Genomic DNA, 13,754 nt, shown 5'->3' with positions numbered 1-13,754 from the left:
GGATTTACTTTCTCACTCTCAAGTTTCTATGGGGACCCCAAACTCTGTTCTCTGATTCTTCAAGCCAGTAAGACTATAGATAACCTCTACCCATGTTTTAGCTATCTGCATTGACACCATCGACCAGAAAACTCTTCTAATTAGTTGGTTCTGTTGGTAGTTGCCCCTTGATAATCCTTAGCAGCCACCATACCTTCCAATATGGCAGACATATAAAAGCTATGTCCAAATGGGTGCATGACAGGTTATTCAGGTAACTCCTACAGATGGACCCATGCAATCCTGATATCCACCTTGTGCTGAAACCTTGCTAATTCTTTAAGGGTTCCTGTTGACTCTAGCTGCAGGTAGAACATCCCACAGTCATTTACTACTAGGAATTTCTGGAATAGTGAGCTGCCTAAAGTTCAGCTCATGGCATCTTCCTGGTCAACAGGAAGTTCATGCATGCCCCGCCAAATGATATAGATGCAATTCCCAGTCCCTGTCTATTCTTTCTTCACCTTGCCAATCGAGATGGGCTCAGATCTCCTCAAGGAAGCAGACTTTAGTCTCTTTGTTCACAGAGGTCCTCAACTTGAAGGAAGCAAGTCAAAATCTAGCAAGAATTTTTTTTTAAAGAGAGAGAGAGAGAATTTTTTAAAATTTATTTTTCAGTTTTCGGTGGACACAACATCTTTGTTTTATTTTTATGTGGTGCTGAGGATCGAACCCAGCACCGCGTGCATGCCAGGCAAGCACGTTACCGCTTGAGCCATATCCCCAGACCTAGCAAGAATTTTTTCACTGTGCTCCATTACAATGCACTAGGGGTGGGCAATGAGTTTCTGAAGCTCTGCCTCAGATGGGAAGTGGGATAGGTCTCATCTCTGGAAAACAGCTCCATCCCTACTGATAATTCTTCTGGAGTCTCCCTCACTCTCATCACTTGTAAGTAGTGGAAATGAGCCATAGATCTGTCTCCTCCATGAAGTGCCTTCTGAAGTCACCTTTCAAATTTCTCACCTTCCCTTATATAGGCTGGAGATGGCATGCTAGACTGGTTCTGCCATCTTTTAGCAAATTCTACAAGATTGTCTCTAGAATGTTGGATATTAACATCCATTTGTCCTTGGCTCTGGCGTTATAACCAAATTCTAAGACAAAGCAAATGCTGCATTCCATATCTATCATGTATTCAATATATACTTATTGAGTTCCTGCTAGGGGTGGGGCCTTTGCCTGAGGGTTAGGGATCAGAGATGAAGAAAACACATCTCTATCCTTGAAGAATTTACCCTTTATTTGGTGAGTGTGTCAGTCAGTTTCCATTACTGTAACAAAATACCTGAGATAACCAACTCATAAGGGAGAAACATTTATTTTGGCTCATGATTTCTGAAGTTTCTGAAATCACTTGACCCTGTCATTTGGGGTCAATGGTGAGGCAGAGCACTTGGTGGAGAGAGGTGCTCATCCCATGGCAGCCAAAAAGCAAAAAGAAAGAGAGGAAGGATTGAAAGTCCCCAAATCCCTTTCAAGAGCACACCCCCAATGACCTCACTTCCTCCCACTAGGCACCATCTCTTAAAGGGCCCCCATCTCTAGATAGCACCACAGGCTGGTAACCAAGCTTCAACACATTGGTCTTTGGAGGGCATTTATCTAAACCATGGCAGAGAGCATGAGAGAACCAGGAAACCCACCATGAGAGTATATGCTCAAAAGTGGGTAGGCTCACATCCAGTGAGGATACCAAGAAAAAGTGCTCTTAATGCCCTGCTGGGCCAGGCTAAGTGCAAAGGAGATAAGGCCTCCGGGTAGAAGGAGAAATTAATGTCTGAAATAACTGAAGCTGGGGGAAAGGAGCCGATCGGGTTATACAAGAAGCAGGGCAGAGGAGGCTGAGAGCAGTCATGCAGGGGTAAAGCAGAAGGGGTAAGTCAGAGCAAAGGCCTGAGGGGCAAGGGGTCTGGGAGGGAGGGCTGAGAACTGGGGCCTCGATAAACCAGGCAGAGGGGTCTGAAGGGAGTGGGACAGGGGAAAACATCAGTGGGAGGGAGGCCTCCAGTGCTGGAGGGGTGCCCTGAACAGGAGACCTCACCCAGAGGTGCAGAGAGACCCTGTGCCCAGGCTCCTGTCTCTCCCCTCCCCCCAAACAAATACCCAGCCTGCCCTCTCAGTGTCTGTGTCTTTCAGGGATGAGATTTACTGCCAGATCTGCAAACAGCTCTCGGGAAACTCCAGGAAGAGCAGCACGGCCCGGGGCTGGATCCTGCTCAGCCTCTGTCTGGGCTGCTTCCCACCCTCAGAGAGGTTCATGAAGGTGCGGAGGGCCAAGGGCAGGGTTGGGGAGGCAGGGGGCAGGTTACAGCAGCAGCATAAGTAGGCTCTGGGCCAGGGTTTCCCGAACCCTCAGGCAATGGGCAGCTCTCCTCTGGTCCTCCGTCTCCTTGTCTATACCAGAAGGCACTCACTGGTATAGACCTGGCTCCTTCCCATCCCTATCCAGGCTCGGCAAGGCCATTGCCCCGTGGCTCAGGCACCAGGACGACTCGACTTCCAGAAAGTTGTCCGGGGGGGAGTGAGCCCCTACCTGATACTGAACACAGCACCTGCTTCTACTCCTTAGAATTGAATGTGGATGTTGGTTGGCAGAAGCTTGCAGATGTTAGAGGCCCCAGACTTCACTGTCTCCATAAACCTTTTGGTTCTGAGATAAAAATAATATGTGGAATACAGGCAATCAGAACTGAAAATAAAGTCATTCTCACACCCAGAGGTGGGGGGTGGACCGAGGATTTGAACTCAGGGACATTCGACCACTGAGCCACATCCCCAGCCCTATTTTGTATTTTATTTAGAGACAGGGTCTCGCTGAGTTGATTAATGCCTTGCCGTTGCTAAGGCTGGCTTTGAACTTGCAATCCTCCTGCCTCAGCCTCCTGAGCCACTGGATTGCAGGCGTGTGCCACCCCACCTGGCTTCCATTAGTATTTTCTTTGGGCCTCTGTGGTGTTATAGTGTCATACTTACGGTCAAATGGAAAACACTCACTCTGTGTCCCTGTGGGGACATCAGGAACCATGTTCACCCTGGGCATTGGTTCTGAGCACTTAAGCCACTGTGATACCAGTAACCCCTTTCAGGTAGTATTTCCCCACTCACCTCCATGGAACAAAAAGATTTTCAACATTTTTTTTGTGTGTGTGTGTGTGTGTTTGTGGTGCTGGGGTTTGAGCCCAGGGGCTTATGCATGCAAGGCAAGCACTGTACCAACTGAGCTATATCCTCAGCCCTCCACACAGTTTTGTTTTTGTTGTCGTTGTTGTCAAGCGCATTTTGGACGTAGACTCTCCTACATTTTTCTTTTAATTTTCTCCACTATTTTTTTCTGCTGATGTAAACTGCCAAACTGCTCCTCAGGTATCTATCCATTTCTATTCCTCTTCATGATGAATGGAGAGTGCCCATCTGAACACATCTTTCTAAACTGAGGATGATAATTTTAAAAATCTGTAGAAAGTCAACATTGAGCTGCCTTCTGAATGTCTCCTCTCTTCTCCCTTCTTCACCCCCCAGTATCTGCTGAACTTCATTGGTCAAGGGCCAGCAGGCTATGGACCCTTCTGTGCTGAGCGCCTGCGGCGTACCTATGCCAATGGGGTGCGGGCAGAACCTCCCACGTGGCTGGAGCTTCAGGTAGGGCTGGAAGGGTGGGAGGCGGGCAGTGTAGGGAGGTGCAGCTCCTTTGGTTCCTGCGGCATGGCTGTGGGGTGACTTTGTCCACAGCATTCTTCCATCTCCTCCAGGGCACCTTCATGGTCCCTGTGAACCCCTGTGGAGCTCAGCCTCTGCTAGCATAGCCCAAGCTTCAAAGCTGCTCTCAGCCTCTCTAAATCCATAGTCTTTTTTAAAATGGTGCATTATAATTATATGCAATAGTGGGATTCATTCTGACACATCCATTCATGCACATAACATAACTTAATCAGCTTCATTCCCCTTTCTCTCCCCTCCTTCCTTCCCCTGATCTGCTCTCTTGACTCTGCTGGCCTCCCTTCTATTTTTTTTTCAATTAGTGCATTATAATTATACATAAAAATGGGATTCACTGTGTTGTAATCAATCATCCATGGGCATAGCATGGTCTGGCTGATTTCATTCCCAGTACCTCCCCTTTCTCTTCTCTCCTCCCTCCCCATCAATCCCCTTCTACTGTTTTTTTCTTCTAATTTCACAAGATCCCTTTTTTATTCCTTTTTCCTCTCTAGCTTCTCCCTATTAGAATATTCGACCCTTGACTTTCTGAGTCTGGTTTATTTCACTTAGCGTCATGTTCTCCAGTCCCATTCATTTACCAGCAGATGCCATTATTTCATGATACCATTGTGTGTATATAACACATTTCCTTTATCCATTCAACTGCTGACGGGCACCTAGGCTGGTTCTGTAACTGGGCTATTGTAAATTACACGGCTATAAACATTCTCTTTGGGCCTATTAATTGAAGGGGAAAATAAATCTGACACACTCATTAGCATGGCCTTGTAAATGGCTGCTAATTGTTTTGAGTTACTCCTCCCTGGGCATTTGCACTTTCGTGAAAGTCATGGTCATGTCAAGTTATCATCCTTGATGGCATTGCTGTTGGGAGCAGGTGCCCCTCTCTACTTGTTTTGGAAGATAGGACACCTATGAATTCTTGAGGTGTCCTCAGAAAGGATCACTCTGGTGAGCCAGGGTGGTGGTGGCATCCCCAGCACCGGCTCTGCCTGCATCTCTGGTCCCAGCCCATGCCTGGAAGGTGCTCACCCATGTGACCCTGCAGTGTCCTATGCTGGGGCCTGTGGGTCACCTCTAGCCATACCTCCTCCCTGTTCTCACCGACCTCCCAAGTCCACAGGGCTCTCTCTCATGCATCCTGGAATTGTAGGTGAACTTGTAGCTGTGAGTTCACAGTGTGGTGCACAGGATCCGAGAACCTGGAAATGTTCTGGAGAGCTCACCTTCTGAATCAGAGTCACTTAACCTTACCAAGCACCGGGTTCTCACCTAGAAGTGGACCATTGTGGCCTGCAGGCTGTGCCCACAGGGATACTAAGGCAAAGTTGGAGATGCCCACAAATCACCAGATGTACAGGCAATGTTGTTTTTGCCCTTGGCTGGAGCCATGAACCTAAATTTTGTTAACTGCATGCTGAGACATGGCCAACCCTGAAGGTCCTGTCCTCAGGAAGCCACAGCGATGGGCAGGTGGGGACAGTCAGGAGAGAAGGGAGGTGGGGCAAGGTGATGGACTAACCTCCAGTCCAAGGCTCTGGGAGCTCCAGGACAGCTGAGCTCAGGCTCCCCGAGGCGAGAGGCCCTGAGTCCTCTTCTGTCCCCAGGCTGTCAAGTCCAAGAAGCACATCCCCATCCAAGTCATCTTGGTGACTGGGGAGAGCCTGGCCGTCATGGTGGATTCAGCCTCCACATCACGAGAAATCTGCCAGCACATTGCCCAAAAGAAGGGCCTCAAAGACCACCTGGGCTTCTCCCTGCAGGTCGCTGTGTATGACAAGGTAAACACCAGCTGCCCCTCTGCTGCTGGCCTCCCTCCCATACCTGGACCAGAGTGTCCTGAAGCTGGGGTCTTCACACCAACCTGGCTCCTGCCCCTCCTCCCAGCTGCCAGACACACTCACATGGGGGTGCGCACACGCATACACACACACACACACACACACACACACACACCAGGCAGCCTGACAACAGGCAGCTGTCCTCACTCAGCCCAGCAGCTGCTCACCTTGTCACTCCCCCCGACACTCACAGCAGCCTCCAGCAGCAGACAGGGCCCAGCCCACCTGAACCCCCACAGCCCTCACCCTTAGACTTGGACAAACACCACTTGGCCAACCAACATGTCATGGCACAAATCACACCCGCATCCATCTCTGCTTCCTTTGAGAGGGGCCAGCAGACAGGTGTTTGGGGAACCAATGGACAGGCCCATAGAGAGGTCCTTCTGGTGTCTAAGTGGACTCAGCAGCATCCACTCAGCCCACACTGGGCCCTGAGAGTCCTGGTCCCTGTCTTCCACATGCTGTGCTGAGGGTGGGTGTCCTCGTGGGGCGAGACACACAGCAGCTGCTAACCTTTACTGCCCCGGATTCTGTCCTCAGTTCTGGTCCCTGGGCAGCGGGCGTGACCACGTGATGGACGCTGTGGCCCAGTGTGAGCAACTGGCCCAGGAGAAGGGCGCGAGCCAGCGCCAGTCACCCTGGCGCATCTACTTCCGGAAGGAATTCTTTACCCCCTGGCACGACTCCCAGGAGGACCCTGTCAGCACCGAGCTCATTTACCGGCAAGTCCTCCACGGAGTCTGGTCTGGCGAGTACAGCTTTGAGAAGGTGAGGGGACCTGAGGAAGAACCCCACTCCAGGGCTGGCCCAGGTTGAAGCCATCAGAAGATCCTCCACAGAGTAGGCCCCCAGCCGGGATCAGAGGCAATGTAGAATGTGGTGGGCAGGAGGCAGAGGGCAGAGGCAGGAAGGTGGTCACAGGAAAGCAAGTCCTGGGGCCTCCACTGGATACAACTGTCCCTTCCTGTTCTGGTCTCCATTTCCTCCTCCCTTGGGCCACAGGTTTGCTCATGCATCCGGGGCCTTTAAGCCCCAGGCCTTGCTGACCTCTGGTAACAAGTGTTTCTGGAGTGGCAGGACCTGGTGGTCAGGAACATGAATATGACCCCAGAGCTCAGGTAGCTAAGTCCCAGTCTGCATCTCTGGGACAGTGTGAACTTGGGGAGTCCTGACACCTCCCCAAGCCTCGGGCCCACATCTGGAATATGCAGAGTGCCAAGAGCTCTTTGCATAAGGTAGTCGTGGTGACTGAGGGTGGTGGAGGATGAGGGTGTGACTGAATTATGGGAACAGCAGGTGCAAACCTCCCTGTGCCAAATCCAGAGGACCAGCGGCAGGCACGGAAATCTCACCTAGAAGGGTCATGGTCAGGGAACAGCGGGGCCATTTCTATAAGATCTTGGTTTCCCAGATAGAAGAACTACCTGGGTCCCTGCCATGCTGGGCCATGCAAGTGCCCTTACACAGGACCTTGACCTGGCTGAGTCTTTGCAGAAGCCCTGAAGGGCAGCCTCCTGTGGCAAGGGAAGACAGGGAAAGGGCCCTGTACCCATTTCTGCCAAGGTCGCTGGGATTGCCCGCTGCCAACAGGAGCAGCTGAGGCCCAGCTGGGGCACGGCAGGGGGGCCACAGGGAAGGAGCTGGTCCTGCCTAGAGGACGTGGCAGGACTAGGTGGCTGCTCCCACTCTCTTGTCCCACCTCATCTGCTGGTCAGCTCCACTGTGCTGAGGCAAGAGCTGGTCATGGGGTGGGTGCATCACAGGAGAGGGTGGGCTCACTCGCTTCCCCTCAGCTCCATGTCTGACCCCTGGCTATGCAGGAAGAAGAGCTGGTGGAGCTGCTGGCCCGGCACTGCTACGTGCAGCTTGGTGCTTCCCTGAGAGGTAAAGCTGTCCAGGAGCTGCTGCCCGGCTGTGTCCCCTCCAAGCTGTACAAGACCAAGCCCCCAGAGAAGTGGGCTAGCCTTGTCACTGATGCCCATACCAAGGTCAGCCTGCACCCCGGTGCTCAGTTCTCCTTCAGGGAGGGTGGTGGCAGGGCGGGGGGGGGGGGGGACTAGGTGTGCCAAGGTAATGGATTTCCTCCCCATGATCCCCAATCCACTGCCAAACAGGAAGTTTAAACCTGAGAGTTTAGTCCAGATGCAATGTTTAAACAGGCTCATGCAGTTCAATGCCTTATCATGGCCCCTGCCACTCACCCTCCTCCTTCCCCATTTTATCTTGGTCTACACCTGGTTTGTACTGCAGTGCCTGTTTGGGCCCTGGCCTGTTGGCACAAGAGAGCATCCATGGCTGACAGCTGACCATGTCCTTGCCTTAGCAGCAGGCCTGTCCTCAGAGCTCCCCTCTTCCTGCCCCCAGGCACACGAGAACTCCTTGGCCAGAGTGTATGGACATTGTAAATACTGGACATACACATTGCATATGGCCAAGTCACCCTTCAGATATGATGTACCCATTTATATTCCCAAAGCCAGTATACAAATATTATCCAGCCACTTTTTAAAGTAGCAATAAGAGAAATACCCATTGATCTGACAAACAGTGAAAAGAAAGGTTAGCATGACCTCAGAGCCAGTTATGGGCACAGAGCAGTAAAAATGGGAAGAGAACAGGGTGGGGGGCGGGGAGAGGCATGCTAAAGGAGGAAGGAACTAGAGGAGAAGATAAAGATGGAGGTCCCTGCAAGAGGCCCCCAAATACGCAGAAGTCCAGAAAAGAAAAACAAAAATGCCCAGGACCTGGGTACACAGGAAGGACCCCGCATGAATGAAGCAGGACACAGATCCATAGATAAAACAAGCCCAAGCTGGGGCCCTGGGCACCTGGGCATGCATGCCCCACCTATGCCGAGAGCTGTCTCCACCCAACATGGGCTGTAGCCTCTGGCATCTGACTCTAATGAGGGGAAGGCCTCTTACTTCCCGAGACCACCTCCTGAAGGGTTCTTTCCTAGAGGGTCTAATAGAGTTGGGCCAACCCTCCACCCCCAGTATCCCTGACCAAGCCCTGGCTTCCTTTAGGTAGAGGTTTTGCAGAATGACCCATCAAATAATCACCTTAGTACTGGGGAGGGATCAGCTAGGGGAGGCAGGGAGAATGGAGATAATGCCTGCCATCTCCTACAGGCCCCGTACACCCAGACCCGAGCCACGACGTTGGCTGTGCAGGAGCAGGTGGTGGACACTGCCCTCCTGCAGTGGCCACTCCTCTTCTCCCGGCTCTTTGAAGTCACCACGCTGTCTGGTAACAGTCCCTGATAGGAGGGAGGTGGGTATAGATCGCACACCCTTGGGGCAAGCACGGCCTTCACTCTGGGGTCTCCTCTGGCCAGGTCCCCGCCTCCCCAAGACACAGCTGATCTTGGCTGTTAACTGGAAGGGGCTGTACTTCCTGGATCAGCGGGAGAGGACGCTCCTGGAACTCTCCTTCCCAGAGATCATGGGCCTGGTCACCAACAGGTGGGAGCCCCCAAGGGAAGAGGCCCTGAAATCTCTCCCTTCCCAACCTCAGTCCCTGGGGGCTCTGGAAAGATGGGGGGGAGGCAATGTGTTGTCCCTGGGATGGATAATGATCAGCATGTCTAGTGGCCATGGATTTGGGAGCCGCCCCCTTATCAGGCCACATTGCTGGTGAAGTCCTCCATCTGTGCTTCTCGTACCCACCTGGAAAGGTCACGTAGGCCTGCGCTCTTTCTGGAAAGCTTCATGTGGGGGGCTCCCTCCCTTTCCGTGGGAGAGAACTGGTCACAGAGGACATAGGTCATCTCAGAGAGGAGCAAGGATGGGGCCTGAGCAGGGTACCGGGCAGTGCTAGGGGCATCCTCCCAACCCCCACCCCATGTCTCCCATCTATGGGAACTCTTCCAAGCCCTTCGGGAAGTCCTGCCCTTGTCCTACCAGAGTACCCCTGGGTTAAAGCACCCCATTATAACTGACCAATGGGCTGCCTCAGGTCACCACTCTCCAAGATTGACCGGGCACTTTCCTGTATGCCTTGAAGTCCTTGCAGCACCACCTGTTCCACCTATTGGGTAAACTGAGGCACACAGGGGCTGGGTAGCTCGCCAGGGTCCCCCAGAGCGGGTGGCTCTCTCCAGCACTAACACTCTTGGTGGTGTCCCTGCATACTGGCCACCTGGTGGTCTTCCCAGAGCCCACCCCACACAGCCTCTGAGACCTGAAGGGCTCTGAGCTCTGCCAGTCTGCCAGCCCACAGTGGTTTCTGGAACTTGGGCCACCCTAGGCTCAGACCCCAGCCCTGCCAGTGGCCCTCGGGCAGCCACTGTCTCCTCATCCGTCACCCTGGAGGGTCACCTCTAGGCTGTTGAGGGGCTGAAACGGGGAGAAGTCCTCTGGTCACACCGTCCCCTTCGTCCCCTAGGGAGGCCAAGGGAGGGCAGAGACTGCTGCTCTCCACACTGCACGAAGAGTACGAGTTCGTGTCCCCCAGCTGTGTGGCCATCGCCGAGCTGGTGGCCCTGTTTCTGGAGGGCCTGAAGGAGAGGTCCGTGTTCGCCATGGCCCTGCAGGACAGGAAGGCCACAGGTGCCCACTGGTCGGGGAGGCACAGGGAGGGGCCACTCGGGGGCCAGTGGGGAGGTGGCTCACCCATCTCCATGTCACAGCAGCCACCAGGCACAGAGCAAGGCCTGGGGACACAAACAGAGGGAAGAAGGGAGGGTCCCAACCTTCTCTCAGCCTCTGTTTCCTCTTTCACAAATTGAGGGGGTTCAAGGAGGTGGCTTCCGACCCTCCAAGGCTGCCTTGTGTGCAGAAGCACTGGCCAGGCTGACCCTCTCCTGGCGGCTTTGAACACCATCCCACAGCCACCTCATTATCCCATTTTACAGACAGAATTAGAAGCTCAGAGAGGGAGGTATCTTGCCCAGGGTCACACAGCTCAGGGAGGTGAGAGTCTAGTTCCTGGCCACAACTTTTCTCTGGCACCCCAGAGAGAGCTGAGCTGTGGCCATGTGAAGGCAGAGGTGGGACAAGGCCCCAGGGACTCTGCCCAGCCCAGACTGGTCAGCCAGGTATTCATAAGCAATACAGTGGTACACATAGTACAGGGGCTTCAGAAGGGAAGGGGTGGACCTCTGGGATGCAGAGGAAGGGCGGTGCATAGCAGTGAGAAATATCCCAAATGCGTTACCCTGTTGCTCTTTTTGTTCCTGTGTGTGTGTGTGTGTGTGTGTGACCAGCAGATGATGTCACCCTCCTGCCCTTCAAAAAGGGGGATTTGATAATCCTGACCAAGAAGCAGGCCCTGCTCGCCTCTGAGAGCTGGACCCTGGGCCAGAACGACAGGACTGGCAAGACGGGGCTGGTGCCCACCGCCTGCCTCTACACCATCCCAACGCTTAACAAGCCCTCGTCCCAGCTGCTGGTGGGTCACATGCTCACCTCTGCTCACCTGGGAAGCTGCAGACATGGCTCAGAGATGTCTGCCTGGGGGCCTCGCTCAGTCACCCACACCCTAACAGAGGACCAGGAGGGCCACCTGGGCACCAGGGCAGCTCTGCCAGCCCTTTGAATCCCCAGGGGTGATCATAAAGCTGGCACAATATTTATGCAGAACACAGCCCAGCAGTTGGCACTTAGTAGGTGCTCAATACATGGGCACTCCCTCTCTGTCTCCTACCATGGGTGTGTCCTAGGGACAAACTTGTCCTTCCCCAGCCTCATTTAAATTGTGACCCCAGGGTACCCAAGTCTTCCTCTGCCCCGAAATCCACCCTATCCCAATCCCTAAGAGGAGCCTCACAGGAAGCCAGGAGCAGGCAGGCATTCTAGCATGCATACATTGAGTGCCAATTGTGTGCCTGGTGCTGGCAATACAAGGTTGACCTCAACACCCTCAGGGAGACTCCAGACTTTTGGACAAACTGATGGCAAATACACAGGTGCTACCAAGAAGCAGCACTGGTTGTTATGGGAACAGATAACAGAGGGGAGGGGTGTCCTGTCTGGAGGGCATCCCTGAGGGAGAGATGTTTGTGCTGAGGCCTGCGGTTGCGGGTGGACCAGGCAAGCAGGGCCAAAGTGAGGGATGTCCCTAAGGAGAGGTACCCTAGAACAGAGCCAGGGAATCTGAGAGAACCCAAGTGGCCACACCCTGAGAGCGGGATGGGCTGGGCTCTACACCAATGGCACTAATCCTCCTCTGAGGGCTGGGGGGAAACCTGGCTCAGAGAGGTTGAGTCACTGTGCTGGGGTCACAAAGCAAGAGGAGCAGAAGGGTAGGCCCAGGTCCAACCAGCTCTAAGGTCTGACCCCTCCCAAGTCACTGAGGCAACCAGGCCAGGAAGCGATGAAGGGAAGGGCTTCATGGGCAGTGTCTCCTAAATGCCCACAGCCTGTTCCCCCTACAGAGCTTGCTGGCCATGTCACCAGAGAAGCGGAAGCTGGCGGCCCAGGAAAAGCAGCCCTCAGAGCCCCTGCCGGAGGAGCAGCCCAAGGAGAAGCTGCACACCCTAGAGGAGTTCTCCTACGAGTTCTTCAGGTGCCCACCTCCTGGCCTCCCCAGGGCAGGGGGAAGCTGGGAGGGGCTCATGGCCGGGAAGTTGGATGAGGACAGGGAGGGAGCACTGGGCAGGGAAGGCCTCACGGCAGGCCCTCGCTCCAGCCTCTGTCCCTGACAGGGCCCCAGAGAAGGAAACGGTCAGCAGAGCCATGATGCCCCTAACCCGCGCCCGGGGCCACCTGTGGGCCTTTTCCCCGGAGCCACTACGGCAGCCCCTGCTCAAGCGCGTCCATGACAGAGCTGACCTGCGGGACGCCGCCTGCCAGATCTTCCATGATATCCTTCCCCAGCCACCGGCCCTCACCACATGCCATGTGCACCTTTGTGTCCCCTCCTAGCCCCATGGGTGGGGCCAGACGTCACCTCACCAAAGGGATGCTTAGAGCTCAGTGTGGGGCCAGGGGTCAGTGGCTAGCCCTGGTCAGGGGGTCAGCTCAGGGCCACCCCCCAGCGCTGTTCTCCTTGACATCTGCACCCATCCTCAAGTACATGGGGGACTACCCCTCCCGGCAGGCCTGGCCCACCCTGGAGCTCACAGATCAGATCTTCTCACTGCCCCTGCAGGACTCAGCCCTGCAAGACGAAGTCTACTGCCAGATCCTGAAGCAGCTGACCCAGAACTCCAACAGGTCTGCCGGGGGTGGCCGGGTGGAAGGCGCTGGCTCCTTCAGCCTTCATCCAGCCTCCTAGGCCCCAGGTCCGCTCTCCTGGTATCCCGAGGGGGGTCAGCACAGGAGGGCACGGTCCCACCTTGTGCCCTGCCCGCTCCATCCTTTCTCTCTGTGACCTGAGCAGGCCACAGCCTCTCTGAACCTCACTGTCCACAAAATGGACACCATGGTACCCCTTTCCGTCTCCAGGCTGTGAAAGGCCTGTGAAATCAGGCAGTAGCCTTGCTGGTGTCCCCCTGAGTCCTCTCCTTGGCCAGGCCCCCAGACCTCCAGACCCAGGCGGGTCTTACATTTCTGCTCCCCAAGCTGCCTGCCTGGCCTGGGACCCAGGAGGGAGCCCTTCCTGCTGATGGCCACCCGCCTCTCCCCAGGTACAGCGAGGAGCGCGGCTGGCAGCTCTTGTGGCTCTGCACGGGCCTCTTCCCACCTGGCAAGGCCCTGCTGCCCCATGCCCAGAAGTTCCTAGACACTCGGAGGAAGAAGCTGCTGGCCCCTGACTGCAGCCGCCGCATCCAAAAGGTCCTGAGGTGAGCCGGTCACCTCCAGACCCCCAGAGCATCAACTTTGGGACAGCAAGCCAGGGCGCAGAGGGACCTGGACCAGCCCTCCCGGAGCACAGTCAGCAGGGAGACCCATCAGCAGGGTGGACCGAAAATCCTCTCCAAAAGCTGGTGTCAGTTTGGACAGAGAGGACGAGGCCCCAAGCCAGTAGGAAAGGAGACAGAGGCTGAGGCCCCTAAAGGTCACAGAGAGGTCTGGGCAGTCAGACAGGGCTGTCATAGCTATCTTGTCTGTAGCTCACCTGCTCCACCACTGCCCACCAGGACACAGGGACACTGGCCAGAAGGTGACCTAGATGTTCCCACCCAGCCCAGGGTAGCTGAAATCAGGGACCCCTCCCTTCCTCGTTCTTCCCACAGTCAGAAGTCCTTCCTAGATTGTCCTGAGC

The 13,754-nt window shown here is 54.7% G+C and overlaps 1 protein-coding gene across 2 annotated transcripts in view; it reads left to right on the top strand.

Annotated features, from left to right (window-relative positions):
- The window catches only part of Myo7b (myosin VIIB), a 66,880-nt gene that overhangs the window by 48,425 nt on the left and 4,701 nt on the right, over positions 1-13,754 (top strand). For both annotated transcript variants that reach the window (XM_027936856.2, XM_071619405.1), the window contains 13 exons: positions 2,179-2,305; positions 3,562-3,681; positions 5,370-5,543; positions 6,147-6,374; positions 7,427-7,594; positions 8,738-8,855; positions 8,944-9,070; positions 9,993-10,156; positions 10,816-10,997; positions 11,983-12,113; positions 12,253-12,410; positions 12,610-12,763; positions 13,177-13,332. In XM_027936856.2, coding sequence (XP_027792657.2) covers positions 2,179-2,305; positions 3,562-3,681; positions 5,370-5,543; positions 6,147-6,374; positions 7,427-7,594; positions 8,738-8,855; positions 8,944-9,070; positions 9,993-10,156; positions 10,816-10,997; positions 11,983-12,113; positions 12,253-12,410; positions 12,610-12,763; positions 13,177-13,332 — 2,007 coding nt within the window. The remainder of the gene's footprint in view (positions 1-2,178; positions 2,306-3,561; positions 3,682-5,369; positions 5,544-6,146; positions 6,375-7,426; positions 7,595-8,737; positions 8,856-8,943; positions 9,071-9,992; positions 10,157-10,815; positions 10,998-11,982; positions 12,114-12,252; positions 12,411-12,609; positions 12,764-13,176; positions 13,333-13,754) is intronic.

Source organism: Marmota flaviventris, chromosome 11, assembly GCF_047511675.1.
Source record: "Marmota flaviventris isolate mMarFla1 chromosome 11, mMarFla1.hap1, whole genome shotgun sequence".
NCBI lineage: Eukaryota > Metazoa > Chordata > Mammalia > Rodentia > Sciuridae > Marmota > Marmota flaviventris.
The sequence above is the reverse complement of the archived record's forward strand: the minus strand, read 5'-3'. Positions and strand labels throughout refer to the sequence as shown.